The 23183-nt window shown below is 47.0% G+C and overlaps 2 protein-coding genes across 4 annotated transcripts in view; one reads left to right on the top strand and one right to left on the bottom strand.

Annotated features, from left to right (window-relative positions):
- Nucleotides 1-23183, top strand: part of ADCY8 (adenylate cyclase 8) — a 451884-nt gene that overhangs the window by 112378 nt on the left and 316323 nt on the right. The window lies entirely within an intron of this gene.
- LOC141101323 (uncharacterized) lies at nt 592-6929 on the bottom strand. The gene is made up of 2 exons (XM_073590343.1): nt 6822-6929; nt 592-6425 (listed from the first exon to the last, which is right to left on the bottom strand). Exon 2 carries the CDS (start codon nt 6361-6363, stop codon nt 4963-4965), a length of 1401 nt encoding a protein of 466 aa, XP_073446444.1. The 5' UTR covers nt 6364-6425; nt 6822-6929; the 3' UTR covers nt 592-4962.

Below are 23183 nucleotides of genomic sequence, written 5' to 3'. Positions count from 1 at the left end.
GGGTAGTATTATAGTAGTTATATTCTTGTACATAGGAGCAGTATTATAGTAGTTATATTCTTGTACATAGGAGCAGTATTATAATAGTTATATTCTTGTACATAGGAGCAGTATTATAGTAGTTATATTCTTGTACATAGGAGCAGTATTATAGTAGTTATATTCTTGTACATAGGAGCAGTATTATAGTAGTTATATTCTTGTACATAGGGGTAGTATTATAGTAGTTATATTCTTGTACATAGGGGTAGTATTATAGTAGTTATATTCTTGTACATAGGGGCAGTATTATGGTAGTTATATTCTTGTACATAGGGGCAGTATTATAGTAGTTATATTCTTGTACATAGGAGCAGTATTATAGTAGTTATATTCTTGTACATAGGAGCAGTATTATAGTAGTTATATTCTTGTACATAGGGGTAGTATTATAGTAGTTATATTCTTGTACATAGGGGCAGTATTATAGTAGTTATATTCTTGTACATAGGAGCAGTATTATAGTAGTTATATTCTTGTACATAGGGGCAGTATTATAGTAGTTATATTCTTGTACATAGGAGCAGTATTATAGTAGTTATATGTTTTTATTATAAAACCAAACATAAATACAATTATAATAAAACAAAAATCATCCAGCATTACAAAACACAAATCACTTAGGTAATATATACACAAGCACTAAATAATCAAATCATATTCATAAATAAAGTGTCCACACCTGGGGATGGAAAAAGAAAGTTATAGAGAAAAAAAAAAACACATTTCTTAACTGAATTTTACGTTTCTCCATAACGTTATGTTTCTCGGACTCCTTCCAACTTCCAGTGATTTTATCCACCGGAGTTCTGACATAACCTGATTGGCGGCAGCAGTGTGATCGAACGGCTCATTGTGCAGTGACACCCGGGTTCTCATGTGCCAGTGATAGTATTTGATGACACTGATTATAATGTACATCGTCTTTCTGTTGATGTCACTAACAGTGGAGAGGACATCATAGATTATGTCAGGGTACTTTAGGGTCCGCTGTCTGGGGATTTTTAGATTATCTGACACTTCCTCCCAGATCTTCCTCCCTCCCAGCAATCACATATAAAGTGCTCCATAGTCTCCTCCTGCTGACAACCAAGGGGACAATTCCGATCAGAGACACACAGATGTTTCAGGTTCCCCCTGACAAAGAGCCGACTATGCAGTGAAAGCCAAGTGACATCAAACAGCTTAGGAGGAAGTCGTTTCCCGTTTAGGAACCTAAGGCTTTCCTGCAGGGTGGTGGTGACACAATCTCTCAGGGCCAGTGGAGAGTAGAAGAAAGTCCTACATACACGAGCATACAGGTCTCTTCTGGCATTGCTCTCAATGTAAGACCTCTCCAGTCCCCACCTCCTAACACACTTCAGACCATAGTCCAGATACTGGGGGAGGTGGTCACCTGTCATCTCCTCCTCTTGAGACTGCCGCCTCGCACCCAAGATTCTGCAAAAGGCAATATCCAGTACCTGATACTATTTACCCACAGGGAGCTACTGTTTGAGTCCATGTTCTCAAAATTCACCTTTAGAAACAAGGAGTCAAAGAAAACCCTTGGATTCAACATATCCAGCCCACCCTCTCTCCGCCGTAGGTACGTTATTCCCCTCTTTATTAGGTTCAACCTATTCCCCCACAAGAGCTGGAAGAACAGGCTGAAGAGCCTCGCTGAGAAAGATTCTGGCAAAGGGAAAATGACAGAGACATACAAGAAAACAGGGACCAGGTAAGTCTTCAACATTGTGACCCTTTCTCTGTAGGTCAGCCTCCAGTTCTTCCATCGCTGAACCTTTGCATTTCCGGTTTCCAATTTCTCCTCCCAATTTAGCATGGCATTATCATCCCTCCCAAATTTAACCCCTAGGATCTTAATATGGGTGGAGGCTTTGGAAAACTGCTGCAGATCAAAGCTGGGCTCAGTATCTAATGTCCACAGAGCTTGACTCTTTTCAAGGTTAACCAGAGACCCGGAGGCCTCTGAGTAGCTTCTGATGGACGCAGCTAACATCTGCACCTCTTGAGGATTGGAGATCACCAATGTCACATCATCCGCATAGGCAACAACATTCAGAGGCGGGCAGTGGGGGACCGGCACCCCCTGAAAATCGCACTCCTGCAGTGACCTCAGAAACGGGTCTAGGGCTAAAACCATACAGGAGTGGACTCAGTGGGCAGCCCTACCTCACCCCCGCCCCAACTCCAAAAGTGTCACCCTGCCAACCATTAATCAGAGGAAAGCTCACCGCCTCTCTATACAACATCTTCAGCCAATCCACAAATTGTCCCGGAATACTGTACTTTGACAAAGTGACCCACAGATAGTCATGATCAACCCTGTCAAAGGCTTTAGCCTGGTCCAGACTAACAACATATCTCCCACACCGCAGAGCTTTACATCTCTCAAACATCTCCCGTATCGAGATGACTGCTCCAGAGATGTTCCGCCCTTTTACTGTGCCAAACTGAGAGCCTGCCAACAGTGCCGGGGACAAACAAACTAATCTAGAAAATAGGATCTTTGCCAGAATCTTCCTGTCCACATTCAAGAGGGCAATCGGCCTCCAGTTCTTGATGTCGCTCGGCTCTTTACCTTTAGACAGCAGAATTAACGAGGACACTCTCATGGATGGAGGCATCAGGTGATTTTCTAGACAATTTCTATACACATCCACGAGAATTGGAGCCAGGAGGTCTCTGAATTTCTTATAAAATTCTGCCGTTATAACATCTGGACCTAGTGCCTTCTTCAGATAGAATTTATCAATAGGCTCCTTAACTTCCTCCACCGTTAATTCTCTTGTCAAAGGAGAGAAGTCCAGATCATTAGTATCAGGCACTGGAGTTGCCTCCAAAAATTGAGCCATCTTATCTTTATCCAAAACATTCCTCTGAAACAAGTCAGCATAGTAAGATCTCACCACCTCCAGGATACCCTCCCATGAATCCTGCAATACACCCTGGGAGTCAATGAAACCTGTGACCATTTTTTGGCCACCCTCTCCCTGCAATTCTCAAAGGGATCAGGGGCCCCTAAGGACCCATAATCCCGTTCAAGAACCAGGGAGGTATACCTGCTATACTGATACTGCTTTATCTCAGATTTCAGCCGGTCGATCTTCACTTTGTCATCCCCGCCCGCAGAATACAGTGACTCCCAATTCTTTGCGCAGCTTTAGGTACTGGCTGTACTTATTCCTCCCTTTATTAACTGACAGTCTCTTTAAGAGGGATCTGATATCCTCCTTGACGTCCTCCCACCAGTCGGTCATGTTGTCATAGAAGTCAACCCTGTCTAGATGAAGCTGGATAAGGGAGTGAACACGGCTCTGAACATAGGTATCATCCAGGAGACTGGAATTGAGCTTCCACAACCCTCTACCAATGCCCGGACGGTTAGAGGTCCCCAAAGAGAAGCACAAGGCGAGGTGATCAGAGTAAGGGATGACCTCACCCAGGGTGCTCATAGCCTCAGTAGGACTGACAAAAGCAAAATCTATCCTACTGCTCCTGTTGGAACATGAATACGTGAATTTTGGCTGTCGCCCATCCTGTGTGAAAACATCAGTCAGTCCTGCCTGCATTATGACGTTATGTGGGACCTTACCATCCCTGGTCACTGTCCTGCCTGAGGAGCTGTCACCTGATGTCAGTATGGCATTAAAGTCCCCTGCCATCACCACTGGAAGAGAAGTGAAGAGGTAAGGCTTGATGTCATTAAACAGCTGGATCCTGTCAGTCACCGTCTGTGGCCCGTAGATGTTAATTAGCCGGAGTCGCCTCCCATGGATAGTGACTTCTAGGACCAGACATCTTCCCATGGCCACCTCCGTCATCCTATGCACAGTCACATCATTGGTGTTAAACAGGACAACGACCCCGGAGTAAGTCTCCACAGCCAGTGACCAGAAAGAAGGGCCGGAACACCATTCACTCTCAGCCTCTCTTATAAGCCCCAGAGATGTCAGTCGTGTCTCCTGCAGGAAGATGACATCTGTGTCCAGATATTTGAGATGCTCATACACCACATGTCTAGTTCTCCTCAGCTTAATGCTATTCGCATTACTCGAGAACCCCGCCATCACAACACAATATAGAAGGAGCAGAGTAACAGCTATCATCATGAGTCAGAGATGTTCTGTCCACCACTGGTGTCCATGTCAGACTCTACCTGAGGGTCTACAGATAAGGGCTTCCGCTTTGGCGGGGGATGGTCCTCTATGTCCCTGTCACACTCAGCATCAACTTTCCTCAACTCTTCCTCATAATCATCATCATTAGACTCAGATAAAACTCCATACTTGTTGGACACGACCATCACTCCTGCTGAATTCTGAACCTTCTTACTAGCACTCTGACCAGTGTCATATTCTGTCTCAGGTTTACGGGAGGATGTGTTCTTTTTCTTCCTTTTGTTTTGATTAATGCTCCAGTCATCAGATACAGACAGCGATGCTGAAGGGTGGGCTATCTGAGGCTGCTGGACGACCTCCATGTTCCCCTTTGCACCCTGCTTCTCTGGTGCTACATGAGTGGACTCCTGGTGGGTATCTGAGCCGGTCAGCATCTCTCCTGACATTAACTCCTCCTCCCCATGTGTCCCTGCCACCACATCCTCATCCTCCTGAGCCTCTGCCCCTGCCATCACTAACTCATCAGGGAAGACTGCAGATGTTGTGCCAGGCGTCTGGACAGACCCTGTGAGGGTGGCCCATCTTACCACAGAGGTTGCACCTGACATCCCGGCAGTCTGCAGCGACATGACCGATTGCCCCACACAGACTGTACTTCACCACAGTACATGCAGATCACCTTTCTCACCACATTTAAAGCACTTTCTGGGTTGCCCGGGATAATAACATCTTCCCTTCTCCCTCCCAATGAAGAACGAGTTGAGTAAGTGGGCAGTGATGTTCTCACATTGCCGCAGTTTCACCAAGACCCGCCACCCCATTGTCCAGATACCATCCTCATCTCTGACCTTGGTGAGTCCAGAGACGAGGTCACAGTGTCTCCGGAGCCAGTCCACACCTCGATGTCCTGTGGAGGAACGGCCTCATTCCAGAAGGTGATATTCACTGTGACAGTGTCTGGCCTGGAAATAGGAACTAACACAAACTTATTCCAGCCCTCAGCATCTCTGAACTTGGGGTAATTGGCCCAGAGTCTATCCAGGTCAGACATGAGCTTGAAGCTGACCTCGTAGCCCTGCCTGTCCTGAAGATTAGACACCGCCAGTATTTCATTTGCCACAAACCCCATCTGGCCGCAGAGCCGCTCTCTCACCACATACCTGCGTTGTGGCAGATCCTCCTTGGCACCTATGTATTTAAACCGCACCACATTAATACGTTTGAATGTCTGGCCGGTATACCTGGCGCTGGAAGTGAAGGATGGGGCGCCGCGGCTCCAGGCATTCCTGGGGGGCACCTGCCGGGTCACACTGGGCTGACTGACAGGGAGAGGGCCTGCAGCAGGGGGGTCTGTCACACCTTGTGGACTGGATGGCAAAGGGGGATAATCACACATATCATGCACATTATCATGAGCAGCATCATTATCAGACAGTGCGACGTCCATTACAGAGTGTGAAACCCCTCCAACCCCCGACCCCATGGACACAGCATCCCCAGCCACAGTCTGTGCTTCAGCCTCAGCCTCATCAGCACAAACAATCTCAAATATACTGTCCTGCTCCTGTGTGGGGCATTCTGGGACCTGTGGTGCCTCTGCTGGAGTCTGAAGTGTGTGCTCCTGTTCACACTGAGCTGCCTGCTGCTGCAGCTGTTTTCCCTCCTGGAAACAGAAGCGGGCAGCCTGTAACACTGGTCGTGTCCGCTGCTGGGGGGTCCCGTCCTGAACATCAGGGGTCCTGGCCACTACAGCACAGTCCTGCTTATAGGAGGCGAACCGCTCCCGGTTCCTGTAGGTCTCTGCCAGGGGCCCCATGCTCTCCAGCACAGATTCAGTGTCCTGCACAACACTCGCCAGCTGTACACCCAGTGTGTTCAGTCTCAGGTCATATGCCTCATTACTGGCAGGATTAGTGATCTTTAGGTTATAAATAAAGTCTACCTCCATTTGCAGCGCTTTTTTTTGCTGCTGTAACTCACCCAGTTTTCGGACAAGTCCCGGTATCTCATCCGCTAGCTGCAGCTCGGGTGCACGCGCCGGATCCACAGGTTTAGTCTTAACGACAGGTACAGGGGTTTTGAACACAGTCTTGTGCGGGTCCACCATAGATGGTTTTGTGGCCCCTTGGCTGGATGCAGGCTCCACAGCAGGTTTATCGCTGCCACCCGATTGCGACCGTGTGCGTCCTGACCGCGCCATACTGCCATTCCTGCATTGTTTGTCTTGTTTGGCCTCCTTAACCTCCTCCACCGTTATTTCTGCTGTCAAAGGAGAAAAGTCCAGATCATTAGTATCAGGCGTTGGAGTTGCCTCCAAGAATTGAGTCATTTTATGTTTATCCAAAGCCTTCCTCTGAAACAAGTCAGTATAATAAGATTTCACAACCCCCAGGATACCGTCCCGAGATTCCTGCAATACACCCTGGGAGTCAATGAGACCTGTGACCAATTTATTGGCCACCCGCTCCCGGCAATTCTCAAAGGGATCAGGTGCCCCTAAGACCCCATAATCCCGTTCAAGAACCAAGGAGGTATACCTGCTGTACTGATACTGCCTTATCTCAGATTTCAGCCTGTCGATCTTCTCTTTGTTACCCCCGCCCTCAGAATAGAGTGACTCCAATTCTTTGCGCAGCCTTAGGTACTGGCAATACTTACTCCTTGCCTTTCTTAACTGACAGTCTCTTCAAGAGGTATCTGATATCATCCTTGACGTCCTCCCACCAGTCGGCCATGTTGTCATAGAAGTCCACTCTCTGTAGATGACCCTGCAAAAGGGATTGGACACAACTCTGGACAGAGACATCATGGAGGAGGCTGGAATTGAGTCTCCATAACCCCCTACCAACATCAGCTCGCTTAGCAGCCCCCAGGCAGAAACATAGGGCAAGATGGTCTGAGTATGGGACGACTCTCTCATGGCACCATTGACTTCCATGGGACTTACAAAAGCCAGATCTATTCTACTGCCTCTATTGGAGCAGGAATAGGTTAATTTTGGCTTTCGACGTCCCCGTTTAAAGACGTTACCTAATCCGGCCTGCAGGACTATGTTATTCAAGATCCTACCATCCCTCGTCACGGTTCTACCTGAGGAGCTGTCACCTGATGTCAGTATGGCATTAAAGTCCCCCACCATTATCACTGGAAGAGAGGTTAACAGATAAGGCTTGACATCATTAAATAACTGTATCCTGTCAGTCACCGTCTGTGGCCCATAGATGTTAATAAGCCGGAGTCGCTTCCCATGGACAGTGACTTCCAGGACCAGACACCTTCCCATTACCACCTCCGTCATCCTATGTACTGTCACATCCCTGGTGTTAAACAGAATGGCGACCCCGGCGTACGGCTCCACAGCCAGTGACCAAAAAGAGGGACCAGACCGCCATTCCCTCTCGGCCTCCCTCATAAGCCCCTGAGTCGTCAGCCGCGTCTCCTGCAGAAAGAGGACATCTGCGTCCAGGTATCGGAGATGGTCATAGACAGCGTGCCTCGTCCTCCTCACCTTAATGCTGTTTACATTACTGGATGTTACTTTTAATGAGAAATCCGCCATCATAATGCCACAACAGAGGAGCAGAGATGTAAAAGCCGCCATCATAAGTCTGGGTCACAGATGTTCTGACTACCACCGGTCTCCATGTCAGACTGTATCTCAGTGTCAGCAAGTACGGGCTTCCGTTTTGTAGGGGGAAGGTCCGCTACGTCCCTGTCATACTCAGTCTCTATTCTTTTTATTTCTTCCTCCAAGTCCCCATCAGACTCAGACAAAACATCAAACTTATTGGACACGACCATCACACCTGCCAAACTCTGGAGTTTTTTTCTGCCACCCTGGCTAGTGACATACTCCTCCTCAGGTTTACGAGAGGCCTTGTCCTTTTTTTTCCTGATTACAGCCACTTTCTTCAGCTAGAGATGGTGATACTGAAGTAGTGGCTGTATATGGCTGCTGGACCTGAGGAACAACCTCCATGCTCCCCTCTGTACCCTCTGTGAAAAGCTGCTCTGATGTTACCTGAGCGGACCCCTGGTGGACCTCTGACCTGGTCAGTATTGTCCCTGACATTAAAGCCTCCTCCTCCTGAGCCTCTGTCCCTGTCACTAACTCCTCATCAGGAAGGAGCTTGCATATATTGTGCCAGGCATCTGGACAGTCCCTGTGAGGGTGGCCGATCTCCCCACAGAGATTGCACTTGATGTTCTGGCAATCTGCCGCTAAGTGGCCGACTTCCCCGCACAGGCTGCACTTTACCACGGTACAGGTGTTTGCCAGGTGACCCACTTTACCACACTTATAACACTTTCGTGGCTGCCCAGGGTAGAAGCAAACCCCCTTCTCCCTCCCGATAAAGAAGGAGTTGGGTAAGTGAGCCGTGATGTTGTTGTGCTGGCGCAATTTCACCAGCACCTTCCATCCACCGGTCCATATACCGTCCTCATCCCTGTTTTTGGTGAGGTCGGAGACAAGGTCACAATGCCTCCGGAGCCACACCACAATGTCCTGCGGGGGAACAGCCTCATTCCAAAAGATGATATTAACCGTGGCCGTACCTGCTGCCGAGTCCCACCTGGGACAATGTGTGGGAGCCAGCAGAGTCCTGCGTGTAACACCCCTTTAGGGCTACCACGGTACACTGGGTGTTATGGGGGGTCTCACCTCTCTAGGGCGCTGTGCCTCCACCTGAATCTTGATTCTCCGGATCTTTGCTCTCTCCAGCAGCGCGGGTGTCTCAGCGGGGGCCGCCATACTCTGCAGCGTAGAGGAATGCAGATCGTCACTGCTCTGTTTCTCACAGCAAGCTGCCACACTTCACCTTCTCTCCACATTTACTTTCACTTTCTGCACAGCTCCCTCCCCCAAGTCCCTCCTCCTCCAATCCTCTCTCTCTCCTTCTATCATCTGACTGAAACAAGGGTCCTTGGGAATTGTAGTCCACTGCCACTCAGGGGAAAAACGATTAATGTTTGTAGGTCCCTGTTTAACAGCTGCTGCAAAACTCTTCTTAGTGTCTGGAAGCTCCAGTATGCCGGTAGATGCTCTGACAGTTCCCTGTGCAGGTGTTACATTCTCCGCCAGGTGAGTCATTGAAAGTGAAAGTGTCCCATCACGATATGAGGACTCACCACCTGAAACATGAAGGGGGGTTAATGCATCCTGACTAACACCAAATTTACATGTACACAAACCACCACCTGGACACATGGGAGATACCGGGAAATAAGGCCAAACAGAATTTGAATTAGGGTGTATCAGCCTGGGGACCTCAGTGGTATGTCCCATTCTGTCATAGGTCAGCATCATGGGTGGCCTAATGTACCATTTGGGACGAGTGTGTACCGAGGGGGCCCCCTCCTCAGCCCCCGACTCTTGTCTCTCCAAAACGGGCTCCTCCAGATGGATCTCTTCATTCAATACATGTCCTTCTTCTGAACTCTCCCCCAATTGTGGGCAGAGCGCATTAGCCTCCTGACAAATGTCCTTTTTTCGTGTTTCCACTTCAGGAGTCTGGTTTACAGGGCCCAAGCCTATGGGGCATGGGTCCTCGGTTCATCGGTAGCTCCATTGACCGTCTGTTTCCCATTCATCCCCAGACTCGCTGTCACTTCCCCCTGAGGCAACCCCAAGCTGGGGTGGTGGTTCACCCCTACGACTTCTCCTATTGCACAGAAGGGTGGTATGACCTCCTTGGGTTGGCAATGGTGGTAAAGGGATGTTTTTTCCCACAGGCAACAGATGGTGTCGATAATAGGTTTTGACAGCTCCGCCCCCTTTCTCGGGCTTTACTCTGTAGGCCGGGACACCGGGCAGCTTCTCCTTCACCACATAAGGGTCAGGACACCACCGATCAGCAAGCTTGTGCTTCCCAGGAAGACCCAGAAGTTGGATAAGGACTATATCTCCAGGCAGTAAAACTTGTTCTCGAACTCTACAGTCATAGCGAGTCTTATTGCGTCTCCCTGACCAACCAAAGGCCTGCTCTGCCAATCTGTAAGCTTTTTTCAAATCTTCTTGTAGCTGGGACACATATTTTAAGTAGGTCGTCCCATTAGAACTGTCAAAGGATGTCCCAAAACTAATATCCACTGGTAGCCGGGCTTGTCTTCCAAACATGAGGAAATAAGACGAGTATACAGTTGTCTCATTTGTGGTGCAATTGTAGGCATGAACCAACTGACTCACATGCTTGCTCCAGTGTCCCTTCTTCCTGGGATCCAAAGTGCCTAACATGTTCAGAAGGGTACAGTTGAACCTCTTAGGTTGAGGGTCCCCTTGGGGGTGATATGGAGTGGTTCTGGATTTCTTGATCCCACAAATGGCGCATAGCTCCTTGATTAGTCTACTTTCAAAATCTCTTCCTTGATCGGTATGGATGCGGGATGGCCTCCCGTAATGTACGAAGAACTTCTCCCATAGTGTTTTTTGCCACAGTAGTTGCCCTTTGATCTTTAGTGGGGTAGGCTTGGGCATATCGGGTGAAATGGTCAGTGACCACTAACAAATTACTGACATTGCTTTCATCAGGCTCGCTGGAGAGGAAATCAATGCACAGTAGCTCAAGTGGGCCATCACTGGTAATGTTCACAAGAGGGGCTGTTCTCAAAGGCAAGGTTTTCCTCAACACACACCGGGAGCATGATTTGCAGTATTCTTCAATATCCGCTTCCATCCGAGGCAAGTAAAATCGGTTGGCCACAAGACCCGTGGTCTTCTCGATGCCAAGATGTCCATGATCATCATCCAGTGACTTCATGACCATCCTCCGAAATCGGGTGGGTAACACCAGCTGTCTACGGACTCCTCCCTTCTGGCGCTTTGCCTCCCGCTATAGTAGTCCATTTCTTACTACTAGCGACTCTAGCTGCCGAGTCAGCAGGACAGACTCCTCTGTTCTTAATGCATTCTTTTCGGGCCTCCAGCCCCTCTTAACCCACCATCGGACTACCCCCACCAACCGATCCTCCTGCTGCACCTTTCTAACTTGATTACAAGTCAGTTGAGGAAGAGAGTCCGGGGTTACATTTGTCACTCGGCAGTACAACAACGGGAGCGCTTCACTGGATGCTCACAAGAATTTAGCACAGCACTGCATAGAGAGGGCATTAGTTTGATGTCAATGGCACAGAGTCTTCACCTCCGAGGCGGGGACCTCTATCCATCCTCCCTCTTCTTCCTCAATTGAGGGTTCCCTTGGCAGGCGAGAGAGGGTGTCTGTATCAATGTTACTGATCCCTGGTCGATATTTTAAGCTGAAATCGTACAAAGAGAGTGCGGAAAGCCACTGGTGCCCCGTGGCATCCAGTTTTGCTGTGGTTCTCACGTAGGTTAATGGATTGTTGTCAGTATGAACTATGAAGTGTACCCCATAGAGGTAGTCATGCAGCGTGTCCACTACAGCCCATTTCAGAGCCAGAAACTCCAGTTTGTGAGCTGGGTAGTTGCATTCACTGGGAGTCAATCCTCGACTAATGTAGTAAATGGGACGCAGACAGCCATCATGGTCCTGGTAGAGAACCCCTCCTAGTCTATCGAGAGAAGCATCTACATGTAACACATATGGTTTACTGGGGTCTGCATAGGCCAACACTGGAGTCTGGGTCAAACATGACTTCAGTTTCTAAAATGCCTCATCGCATACAGGTGTCCATCTTTCCCCAAAAAGTTCATTAACTCGGAAGTAGACCCTCTTTCTTGACTTTGAGGAGTGGGCTGTCCTCCCAGAAGGGGAATACCCTTGGGTAAGGGCAGTTAACGGCTTCACAATCCGAGAGTACTGGGGTACAAATCTTCAGTAATATCCACAAAATCCTAAAAAGGACCTAAGCTCCTTCAGTTTGGTGGGCTTAGGCCAGTTTACAACCGCCTCCACTTTGGTGGGATCAGTGGAAATTCCTTCTCTGCTGACTATGTGCCCCACATATTTCACCGTCATCTGGCAAATCCTGCACTTGTCAATGGACAACTTCAACCCAGCCTCCTTCAGCCGATCCAGCACCTTGAACAACCTCGGTTGTATTCTTCCAGAGTCTTCCCAAAAACAATAAGATCATCTAGATAAACCAGGACCTCACGTAAGTGCATGTCCCCCACTACTTTGACCATACATCTCTGAAAAGTGGCCGGAGCACCTGTCAGTCCTTGAGGGAGTCTCTGAAACTCGAAGAACCCAATGGGGCAGATAAAAGCGGTCTTCTCTTGATCTTCTTTTGACATGAGTATCTGATTGTAGCCACTCCGGAGATCTAACACAGAAAACCATTGGCTCCCTTGCAGACAATCCAAAGCTTCATCGATTCGGGGCACCGTGTACTGGTCAGGGACAGTACGTTTGTTCAAAGTACGATAATCCACACACATCCGAATAGCTCCTTTTTTTTTCGAGATATCACGATAGGGGACGCATAGGGGCTACTAGACTCTATGATGACTCCTGTGTCTAACATACCGCGTAAATGCCGCCTGACATCTTCGATATCCGCCGGGGCCAATCTTCGGGATCTCTCTCAGAAAGGCGTTTGATCCTTCAACCGAATGCGATGCTCTACTCCTTGGGCGAGGCCCATGTCCCATTCGCCCAAAGAGAAAACTGCCCCCCACATCATCATGCCGTCGATGACAAACCTCCTTTCTTCTCCTTTCAGCTCACTTCCTTCAAAACAAGGGTCAAAGCTTTCAGGCTGTAGTTCCCTCTTCTCCTCCTCCGTTCTCACATAGGCTTCCAAACAGACTGGGTGGATGGATAGGGTCTGCGAGTAATTTTCTCCCCCAACTTCCCGACACCACTGAGCTAACGTACGGAAGATGTTAGCATTTGTTCCCACTATGACAGGTGTTGGTCTCTCATCTGCCTCTGCCTCCGGGCAGATTAGCGCTATGATGGGTATCTCTTTATCCACTCCAACAACAGTCTTTGGGAATCGTAGGGTCACGGACACGTACCCTCTGTAGGGGTAGCTGTGCTCACTCAGTCCCCACACCACGAGTCCAGACAACGGTTTCAGAGGCACGTTGGATAAATATTTCTTATACCATCCTTCGAAGATGATGGACACTTGAGACCCGCTGTCCAGGAATACTGTACAAGGTTGACCACTGATGTGTGCAGGGACATGTGGGGCTGGTCCCACTAAACCTTCAGGCAGTGTTTTCGATGAGGCACTATTGGATGGGGCGGTAGAGTAGGTCTTAGCTGCTGATGGGGGCGCAGTATGGGGTTCTACTAGCCCCCCTTTCCCGTTTCCCGACTGCCTCTGAGTGTGATGGGGAAGATGTGAAGAGTTCTTTGAGCTCCACCTCTTCGGACACTGACGAGCCATATGGCCTGGACTCCCACAGACAAAGTACCCTCCTGGTTTCCTGCTCTTTACTCTACAGAGATCATCATTCTCACTTCCTGAAACCAGGGTTTGCTTCTCGGCTACCTCCGCAGCACTTTGTAACCGCTGTATTGTCTTGGCCTGGGCACTTAACAATTGTGTAATCTGCTCCCCCTGTTTTTCGATGACTTTCAGCAGTTTCATCTCTCGGCAGTCGGCTGCTGGCTTCAGGGCAACAGTAGTCACCCGAGGGGATGTCTTCTCTCTTGCGGCCAAAATAACCTCCTCCTTGCAAACTTCCTTAAGCAGCTCATGAAAAGAAGCAGGAATCTTCTCTCTATCACAAGACCTCATCCGCTGGGCAATTGGATCATGCGTGAGAGCTCCTCTGAGTACTTGTTCCAGACGACACTGGTCAACTTCTTTAGGGCTGACTCCACCTTTAGATACTATTCTATGAACCAGCTTGTCTAGTCGCTAGAGATAGTCGGACATCTTCTCATCTGGCAGTTGGTAGGTGGTGCAGAGTTTATAGAGAAGATCAGTAGCATCTTCAGGGGATCCAAAAGCATCTTCTAAAGCACGCATATAATCTTGATAAGTTACCCTGTGGCTTGCTCCGCCAAGCAGCCTGCACCACTTTCATAGCAGTACCCCTCAAACTTTCTACTATTCTCTGCTTCTTTACGGCATCAGTGCACTGCCACTCTTCTAAGCACAGCAAAGTGACATCCCTCCAAGTATCATATCCTTCTTCTCCAGCAGGGGTGGGGAGGGCATCTGAGAAAGTTCTTAGACGACGGTAGTTCCCTTCTGGCTGCATCTTTGCAAACTGACTAACTTTTCCATAGCTGTCATAAGCACATCAACAGGGGCCGCTATCTCTTCCTGACTGGCTCTAAGTGGAATAGAGGGCGGACCTTCACTAGTCTTTCTAGGCTGAGTGGTTGATTCCTGTTGCCGGGTCTCCACTTCAGACTCAGTAGGCCAAGCGATCCTCCATTGTCGACCATACTCTGGGGACACGGCTATCATGGATGGAAAATATTCTTTCCTCAAGATCTGCCCGGTTGAGATCAGGGCCGTGGGTAACTGTCCCCTCTTTTCCTTCCTGCGGTCGACCACTTTAGGATGGGCAAGTTCAGTGAGTTGGTTAACTATTTTCAGTATCTCTTCATCAGACGCATCACGGAGCTCACCACTCACTGCAAAGCTTTGTTTAGCTGTAACATCCATCTCTTCGCACCACAAATACACTTCTTGCTCTGTTAAAGTCTCCATAGTAAATACTCCTGTATTAGTTCTGGAATCTCAGCAGTGCCTCCACTGTAACACCCCTTTAGGGCTACCACGGTACACTGGGTGTTATGGGGGGTCTCACCTCTCTAGGGCGCTGTGCCTCCACCCGAAACTTGATTGGAGCTCTCTCTCTCTGGGGCTGCAGAAGGACAGTTATCTTCTGCCAGGGGCTGATTCAGGAAACCCCTGCCACAGCTCAGTACAGTACACACACTCAGGGAACAGGAGTAAAACTGTTTAACAGATTTATTGCTATGCAGCAGAATTGAGGTGGGTTTAAAGGAATAACATACAATACAATTAACTGTGCTCTATAAAAGTCATATAAACATCACAGTCTACTTCTACACCGACCCTGCAAATATAACGTAGCAGGTTCCCCCTCTTTTGTATTAACTCAGTCCAAATGTTGGGGCCCAGTTGCTGTGGATTTTGGCGCTCAAAGTAGAACCGTGGGTGCACTTAGATGAATATTACTGTCAATAGTCTGGGTTGTAGTGTACTCACTGTAAATAGCACTGGTAGACCCACAAGTCTCAGAAGGGCACTCACTGTGTGTCTCAAACGGTCGGAGGATTCTCTGGACACCAGCTGGGGGCGGCAGGATTTACGCCTTTATGCAGTGGGAGTGCCGGCAGAACTATCCGGATCTTTGCTCTCTCCAGCAGCGCGGGTCTCTCAGCGGGGGCTGCCACACTCTGCAGGGTAGAGGAATGCAGATCCCCACTGCTCTGTTTTTCACAGTGAGCTGCCACACTTCACCTTCTCTCCACATTTACTTTCACTTTCTGCACAGCTCCCTCCCCCAAGTCCCTCCTCCTCCAATCCTCTCTCTCTCCTTCTATCATATGACTGAAACAAGGGTCCCTGGGAATTGTAGTCCACTGCCACACAGGGGAAAAGCGATTAATGTCTGTAGGTTCTTGTTTAACAGCCGCTGCAAAACTCTTCTTAGTGTCTGGAAGCTCCAGTATGCCGGTAGATGCGCTGACAGTTCCCTGTGCAGGTGTTACATGCGTGTAGGACCTAAACCGCTCCTGGTTCCTATATGTCTCCGCCAGGGGCCCCATCCTCGCTAGCACACAGTCCATGTCCCGCACCACAGTCGCCAGCTCTACCCCCAGTGCGTTCAGTGTCTGGTCATAAACAGAGTGATCCCCTGGATTAGCAGCCTTCACCTCGTAAATGCAGTCAATTTCCATTTGCAGAAGATTCCTCTGCTGCTGTAACTCACCAAACCTCCTGACCAGTCCAGGTATGCCATCTGCAGCTCCGGGGAACGCGGCGGCTCCTTCTGGGGTCATGCTTTTGGGGATGACACCTTGGTTTTTAATATCGCTGGTTTTGTGGCTCCAGCCTCCGCAACACTTTTACCGCTGCCCCCAGCCTGCAATCTTCTGCGTCCAGAGCTCGCCATGCTGGTCACCACATGTCTCAGCTGAAGGTTCTCCTGGAGTGTTTGCTTCTCCAGAGATGTCCGTCTCTGTCTGCCTGGAGTGAACTGCACACCTGAGGCTGGTAATGGACTCTGCCTCACCTTCTGTGCAGCCACCTGCCCTCCAGCACTCAGATTCTCAGCAGAAGATGCATTCTGGGATTTCCTTCCAGGCTCTGGACACTGTTTGCCATGACCGGCCGACTGTTTAACTGCAACATCCTTGCACACAAACAAAGCTTTCTCCTGTTTCTTTCCTGTACTGAGCTTCAACACATGATCTTTCTCCATGCTGCTGGGACTTCCATTCTGAGGTTTATTTTCCCCAGAGGCAACTCTAGGATTTCCATCCACATGAGAAGGTTGGGAGTTTTCTCCCAGTGTAGGCCTGGAAGCCAGGGCCTTGCTTGGGGAGCTTCCCCGCCCAGGGTGGCCCCTCCCTGGGCTTGCTCCACACATGAGGAGAACCACAGACACACAACCTCACAGCTAGGAGGCAGTATTATAGTGGTTAAATTCTTGTACATATGGGCAGTATTATAGTAGTTATATTCTTGTATATAGGGGCAGTATTATAGTAGTTATATTCTTGTACATAGGGGCAGTATTATAGTAGTTATATTCTTGTACATAGGGGCAGTATTATAGTAATATTCTTGTATATAGGAGCAGTATTATAGTAGTTATATTCTTGTACATAGGAGCAGTGTTATAGTAGATATATTCTTGTACATAGGGGGCAGTATTATAGTAGTTATATTCTTGTACATAGGAGCAGTATTATAGTAGTTATATTCTTGTACATAAGAGCAGTATTATAGTAGTTATATTCTTGTACATAGGGGCAGTATTATAGTAGTTATATTCTTGTACATAGGGAGCAGTATTATAGTAGTTATATTCTTGTACATAGGGGCAGTATTATAGTAGTTATATTCTTGTACATAGGGGCAGTATTATAGTAGTTATATTCTTGTGCATAGGGGGCAGTATTATAGTAGTTATATTCTTGTACATAGGGGCAGTATTATAGTAGTTATATTCTTGTGCATAGGGGCAGTATTATAGTAGTTATATTCTTGTACATAGGGGCAGTATTATAGTAGTTATATTCTTGTATATAGGAGCAGTATTATAGTAGTTATATTCTTGTACATAGGGGCAGTATTATAGTAGTTATATTCTTGTACATAGGGGCAGTATTATAGTAGTTATATTCTTGTGCATAGGGGCAGTATTATAGTAGTTATATTCTTGTATACAGGGGCAGTATTATAGTAGTTATTTTCTTGTATATAGGGGGCAGTATTATAGTAGTTTTATTCTTATGCATTTGTCAGCAGGAGGGGTCAAAACTGAGCATAGAAACAATTTCCTCCCATGTTAATGAAAATCTGACATACGTGCTGTATCCTGAAGCATAGTAAATAGGTACAGCTGTGCCTTCCATATAAACCATAGGTTGCGATCTTGAGATTAAGTCCTTGAAATATGAAGTGTCATGAAATAAAGCAATATTAATAATACATCTCCCCTTCATATAAACCATTGCACAAACAAATAATTATGTACATCAATGAGGGAGCGATAAGTGGGCTCCACGCTCGTCGCAGAGAGCATAATTAGAGGTCCTCATTCTTGCTGTTTCTTGCTGTTTCTTTCTATCCAGGAACAAACACGATGGATATGAATAATTAACAATGTCAGTGATAATTTATATTATGAAGTTGCTGCAATTAGAGCGCAGCCATGCTGGGAAAATTGTGACTCTTAGAAGGAACAAATAGCAATAATAATTATAATAATTCAAGAAATATTTGCAGAAATAACTGGAAGAGGGTGTAATAACACAAGGCAGGGAATAGAGGACATATTGTAGGAATATATTAACTCTGCAACTACTGGCTGTGCATGCATGGCATTGTCATGGGGGTCTCATATGGCATTGTCAGTGGGGCTCTCTTATGGCATTGTCAGTGGGGCTCTCTTATGGCATTGGCAGTGGGGCTCTCTTATGGTATTGTCAGTGGGGCTCTCTTATGGCATTATCAGTGGGGCTCTCTTATGGCATCGTCAGTGGGGCTCTCTTATGGCACAGTCAGTGGGGCTCTCTTATGGCACTGTCAGTGGGGCTCTCTTATGGTATTGTCAGTGGGGCTCTCTTATGGCATTGTCAGTGGGGATTTCTTATGGCATTGTCAGTGGGGCTCTCTTATGGCACAGTCAGTGGGGCTCTCTTATGGCACTGTCAGTGGGGCTCTCTTATGGTATTGTCAATGGGGCTCTCTTATGGCATTGTCAGTGGGGCTCTCTTATGGCATTGTCAGTGGGGCTCTCTTATGGCATTGTCAGTGGGGCTCTCTTATGGCATTGTCAGTGGGGCTCTCTTATGATATTGACAGTGGGGCTCTCTTATGGCATTGTCAGTGGGGCTCTCTTATGGCATTGTCAGTGGGGCTTTCTTATGGCATTGCCAGTGGGGCTTTCTTATGGCATTGTCAGTGGGGCTCTCTTATGGCACAGTCAGTGGGGCTCTCTTATGGCACTGTCAGTGGGGCTCTCTTATGGTATTGTCAGTGGGACTCTCTTATGGCATTGTCAGTGGGGCTCTCTTATGATATTGACAGTGGGGCTCTCTTATGGCATTGTCAGTGGGGCTCTCTTATGGCATTGTCAGTGGGGCTCTCTTATGGCATTGTCAGTGGGGCTCTCTTATGGCACTGTCAGTGGGGCTCTCTTATGGTATTGTCAGTGGGACTCTCTTATGGCATTGTCTGTGGGGCTCTCTTATGGCATTGTCAGTGGGGCTCTTATGGCATTGTCAGTGGGGCTCTCTTATGGCATTGTCAGTGGGGCTCTCTTATGGCATTGTCAGTGGGGCTCTCTTATGGTATTGTCAGTGGGGCTCTCTTATGGTATTGTCAGTGGGACTCTCTTATGGTATTGTCAGTGGGGCTCTCTTATGGCATTGTCAGTGGGGCTCTCTTATGGCATTGTCAGTGGGGCTCTCTTATGGCATTGTCAGTGGGGCTTTCTTATGGCATTGTCAGTGGGGATTTCTTATGGCATTGTCAGTGGGGCTCTCTTATGGCATTGTCAGTGGGGCTCTCTTATGGTATTGTCAGTGGGACTATCTTATGGCATTGTCAGTGGGGCTTTCTTATGGCATTGTCAGTGGGGCTCTCTTATGGCATTGTCAGTGGGGCTCTCTTATGGTATTGTCAGTGGGACTCTCTTATGGCATTGTCAGTGGGGCTTTCTTATGGCATTGTCAGTGGGGCTCTCTTATGGCATTGTCAGTGGGTCTCTCTTATGGTATTGTCAGTGGGGCTTTCTTATGGCATTGTCAGTGGGGCTCTTATGACACTGTCAGTGGTGCTCTCTTATGGCATTGTCAGTGGGGCTCTCTTATGGCATTGTCAGTGGGGCTTTCTTATGGCATTGTCAGTGGGGCTCTCTTATGGCATTGTCAGTGGGGCTCTCTTATAGCATTGTCAGTGGGGCTCTTATGGCATTGTCAGTGGGGCTCTGTTATGGTATTGTCAGTGGGGCTCTCTTATGGCATTGTCAGTGGGGCTCTTATGGCATTGTCAGTGGGGCTCTGTTATGGTATTGTCAGTGGGGCTTTCTTATGGCATTGTCAGTGGGGCTCTCTTATGGCATTGTCATTGGGGCTCTCTTATAGCATTGTCAGTGGGGCTCTTATGGCATTGTCAGTGGGGCTCTGTTATGGTATTGTCAGTGGGGCTCTCTTATGGCATTGTCAGTGGGGCTCTCTTATAGCATTGTCAGTGGGGCTCTTGTGGCATTGTCAGTGGTGCTCTCTTATGGCATTGTCAGTGGGGCTCTCTTATGGCATTGTCAGTGGGGCTTTCTTATGGCATTGTCAGTGGGGCTCTCTTATGGCATTGTCAGTGGGGCTCTCTTATAGCATTGTCAGTGGGGCTCTTATGGCATTGTCAGTGGGGCTCTGTTATGGTATTGCCAGTGGGGCTTTCTTATAGCATTGCAATGGGGCTCTCTTATAGTATTGTCAGAGGAACTCTCTTATGGCATGGTCATGGGGTTCTCAAATGGCATTGTCAGTGGGTCTCTTATGGCATTGTCAGTGGGGCTCTCTTATGGCATTGTCAGTGGGGCTCTCTTATGGTATTGTCAGTGGGACTCTCTTATGGCATTGTCAGTGGGACTCTCTTATGGTATTGTTAGTGGGGCTTTCTTGTGGCATTGTCATTGGGGCTCTCTTATGGCATTGTCATTGGGGCGCTCTTATGGCGTTGTCACTGGGGTTCTTTTATGCATTGTCATGGGGTTCTCTTAAGGCATTGTCATGGAATTCTATTATGACATTGTCAGTGGGGCTCTCTTGTGGCATTGTCAGTGGGGTTCCTTTTATGACATTGTCAGTGGGACTTTCTTATGGCATTGTCAGTGGGGCTTTCATGGTATTGTCAGTGGGGCTCTCTTACTGCATTGTCAGTGGGGTTCTTTTATGGCATTGTCAATTAATAATGAAGACTCATATGGCACTGTTCAATTAGTATATTTATTATGGTATATATTATTACCGTTAGCTGGATACATCCTTTTTCTACAGTTTCTTTACTGTACATTGGAGTTGATTCTGGCATGGAGTTAAAGGCCCTGAGCACCTTTGCATGTTAAATATGATCTAATTATTTGACATAAAACATTTCAGCAATTGGTTTTAATTAATGGTTTTATTCTGCACATTGCATGTATTTCAGTACACTGCAAGCTGCAGTTCAGTCTGAATCCCGTTATCTTAGTCTTTATCTCCTCACGATTCCCTCTTGAACTGTCATCTGGGTTTAAATCTAAGGAAATTAATTATGTCAAAACAGGTTTAAACATTGTGCAGCATTTAGGAAAGGAAATGGAGACTCGAATGCAGATTCGAGCGACAGGGAGCCAGCTAGTGGAACTGATACTGAACAGAATAGAGCAGCTTGCATTGTATTGCAATACGTGCAAGCTGCAAGTGAAAAATAGTGTAAAAAATATAGAAAGCTAATGGCAAAGATGTTTTATATCACGTAATACATACTGTACTAACAATATCATGCATAATGAAAACAGTCTGATAATTCAACAATTGTATCTAACAGAGAACTCAGAAATAATGTCCGGTAGCAGCAAAGTAGAGAAAGAAGCAGTAGAGAAATCATCAAACATATTGTGAATGCTATAAAAAAATCAGAATTGGTTGTTTATGGTCAACTCGCATCCTCCAAAAAAAAAAGGAAAATAAATCAAAAAGTAGTATGTACTCCAAAATGCTATTTATAAAATCTACAGAGTCTGATGATGTAAACTAATGAGTGCATTCATGCAGCATTTTCCACCAATTGTCTGGTATTAAAAAGTCACATTTTTAGCAATAAGTTTGTGATTTTTGGGCAATTTTTGCACCAACTTTTTGGGAAGTTTATGGAACATAGCCAATATGGAGGTTGTCCTAGCACAGTCTGCAAATTAACAGTTAATTATGCCACAAAAGTAAAGTAAATTATTGCAGAAATGTAGTCCAGTCTTTGATGCTATTGCTCGAGCAGCGGAAGGATCCACCACATTCAGTAACCCTCGATGATGACAAAACACCAGTCTTAAATAATTCCCTGTATTAGTTTTTCAAGTATTTTATTACTAAATGGTAAAACAAAGTACAAAAACCCCATCTAAATGTAGTTTTGCTATTGCCAAATTGACCTGCAGAATAAAGTGACCATAAGGGCCCCGATTCATCAAGAACATTGATTTTCTTGCCTGTTTTGTTGAGAGGCCTTGTAGGAGACAGACACTCCTGATTTATTAAGCAGCACCATGCCAGAAATCTTACTCCAGTCCTTGACTGGAGTAATATTTCTGGTGTAAGGAACGCCACGCCTCATCATGAATTAGACAAACTGCGGCATCACGCCATTTTGCCCCAACACCGACAATATGGGAAAAACTGGCTTGTAAATGCCAAAAAGTTTCAATTCCAAACTGCGCAAAACTTTAAACCAAATTGCCAAATTTGCTTTGATGGAATCAGCCCCATAATTTTTACCGCACAACGAAAATCAAGAAAATTAGACCCCAAAAAAATGGTGAACTTGCTGCTTCTTTTTTCCTTTTCAAGCCAAAATTATTATTATTTCTTTTTTTAGACTTTTATCAGTACCTTATATGGTCAATTAAAAGGAGCCATAAAAAAAAGGAGGATACAACTGATCCCATAAATAAATGAGCCCTCGTGGGGCGACGTCGAAGGAAAAATAAAATACTTACGGCTCTTGGAGGCTGGGGTTGAAAAATGTGAAAGCAAAAAAAAGCTGAAATTACTTTGGTTGTTTGCACCCACTTTGCAGGATAACGGTGGACTTTACCGCTCGGCAAGATGTCCGTTCCCTGTAATGAAAGTTATATTCTGTTCTATGACTGTCTCGCGGCTGTTTGACAGCTGCAACACGTGCAGGGATAGCCTAACAAGCAGGCTGTCTAACAGCTGCGAGACATGCAGCCGCGGGGACTCGGACATGTTATTCCAGCACGCTACAGTCACTCAGTTAGCACCGGAGCATGCTCAGATAACACCTTATTCTAAGCACGTATGCTCATCACTAGATGGGATGTATCGAGTTTGCTGTTTACATTTATTTTTTTTGCCACGGAGTCAAATTTTTTTTCCCAAATTGTTTTTGAAACGTGTCGCCTTTTAAATAATTCATATCTGAAGCCGTTTACAATTTTAATTAAATCAGGTGTGCAAACCCAAGGAGCAGAGCAAGTGGGGAGAGGAGCCCAAGCTAGAGGGAATCAAAGGAGAGAGAGGCGCGGTCTGACGAATAACAGGAAATGAATATTCACAGAGGTGCAAGTTAGGGAGAACGAAGGGCAAGAAGAGCACAGTGGCAAAGGGTTAATGACAGCTGCACAGCAAGCATATAGAGCCTCGTCAC

Source organism: Dendrobates tinctorius, unplaced genomic scaffold (genome assembly GCF_039654945.1).
Source record: "Dendrobates tinctorius isolate UK_male_01 unplaced genomic scaffold, ASM3965494v1 ptg000116l, whole genome shotgun sequence".
Lineage (NCBI taxonomy): Eukaryota > Metazoa > Chordata > Amphibia > Anura > Dendrobatidae > Dendrobates > Dendrobates tinctorius.
The sequence above is the reverse complement of the archived record's forward strand: the minus strand, read 5'-3'. Positions and strand labels throughout refer to the sequence as shown.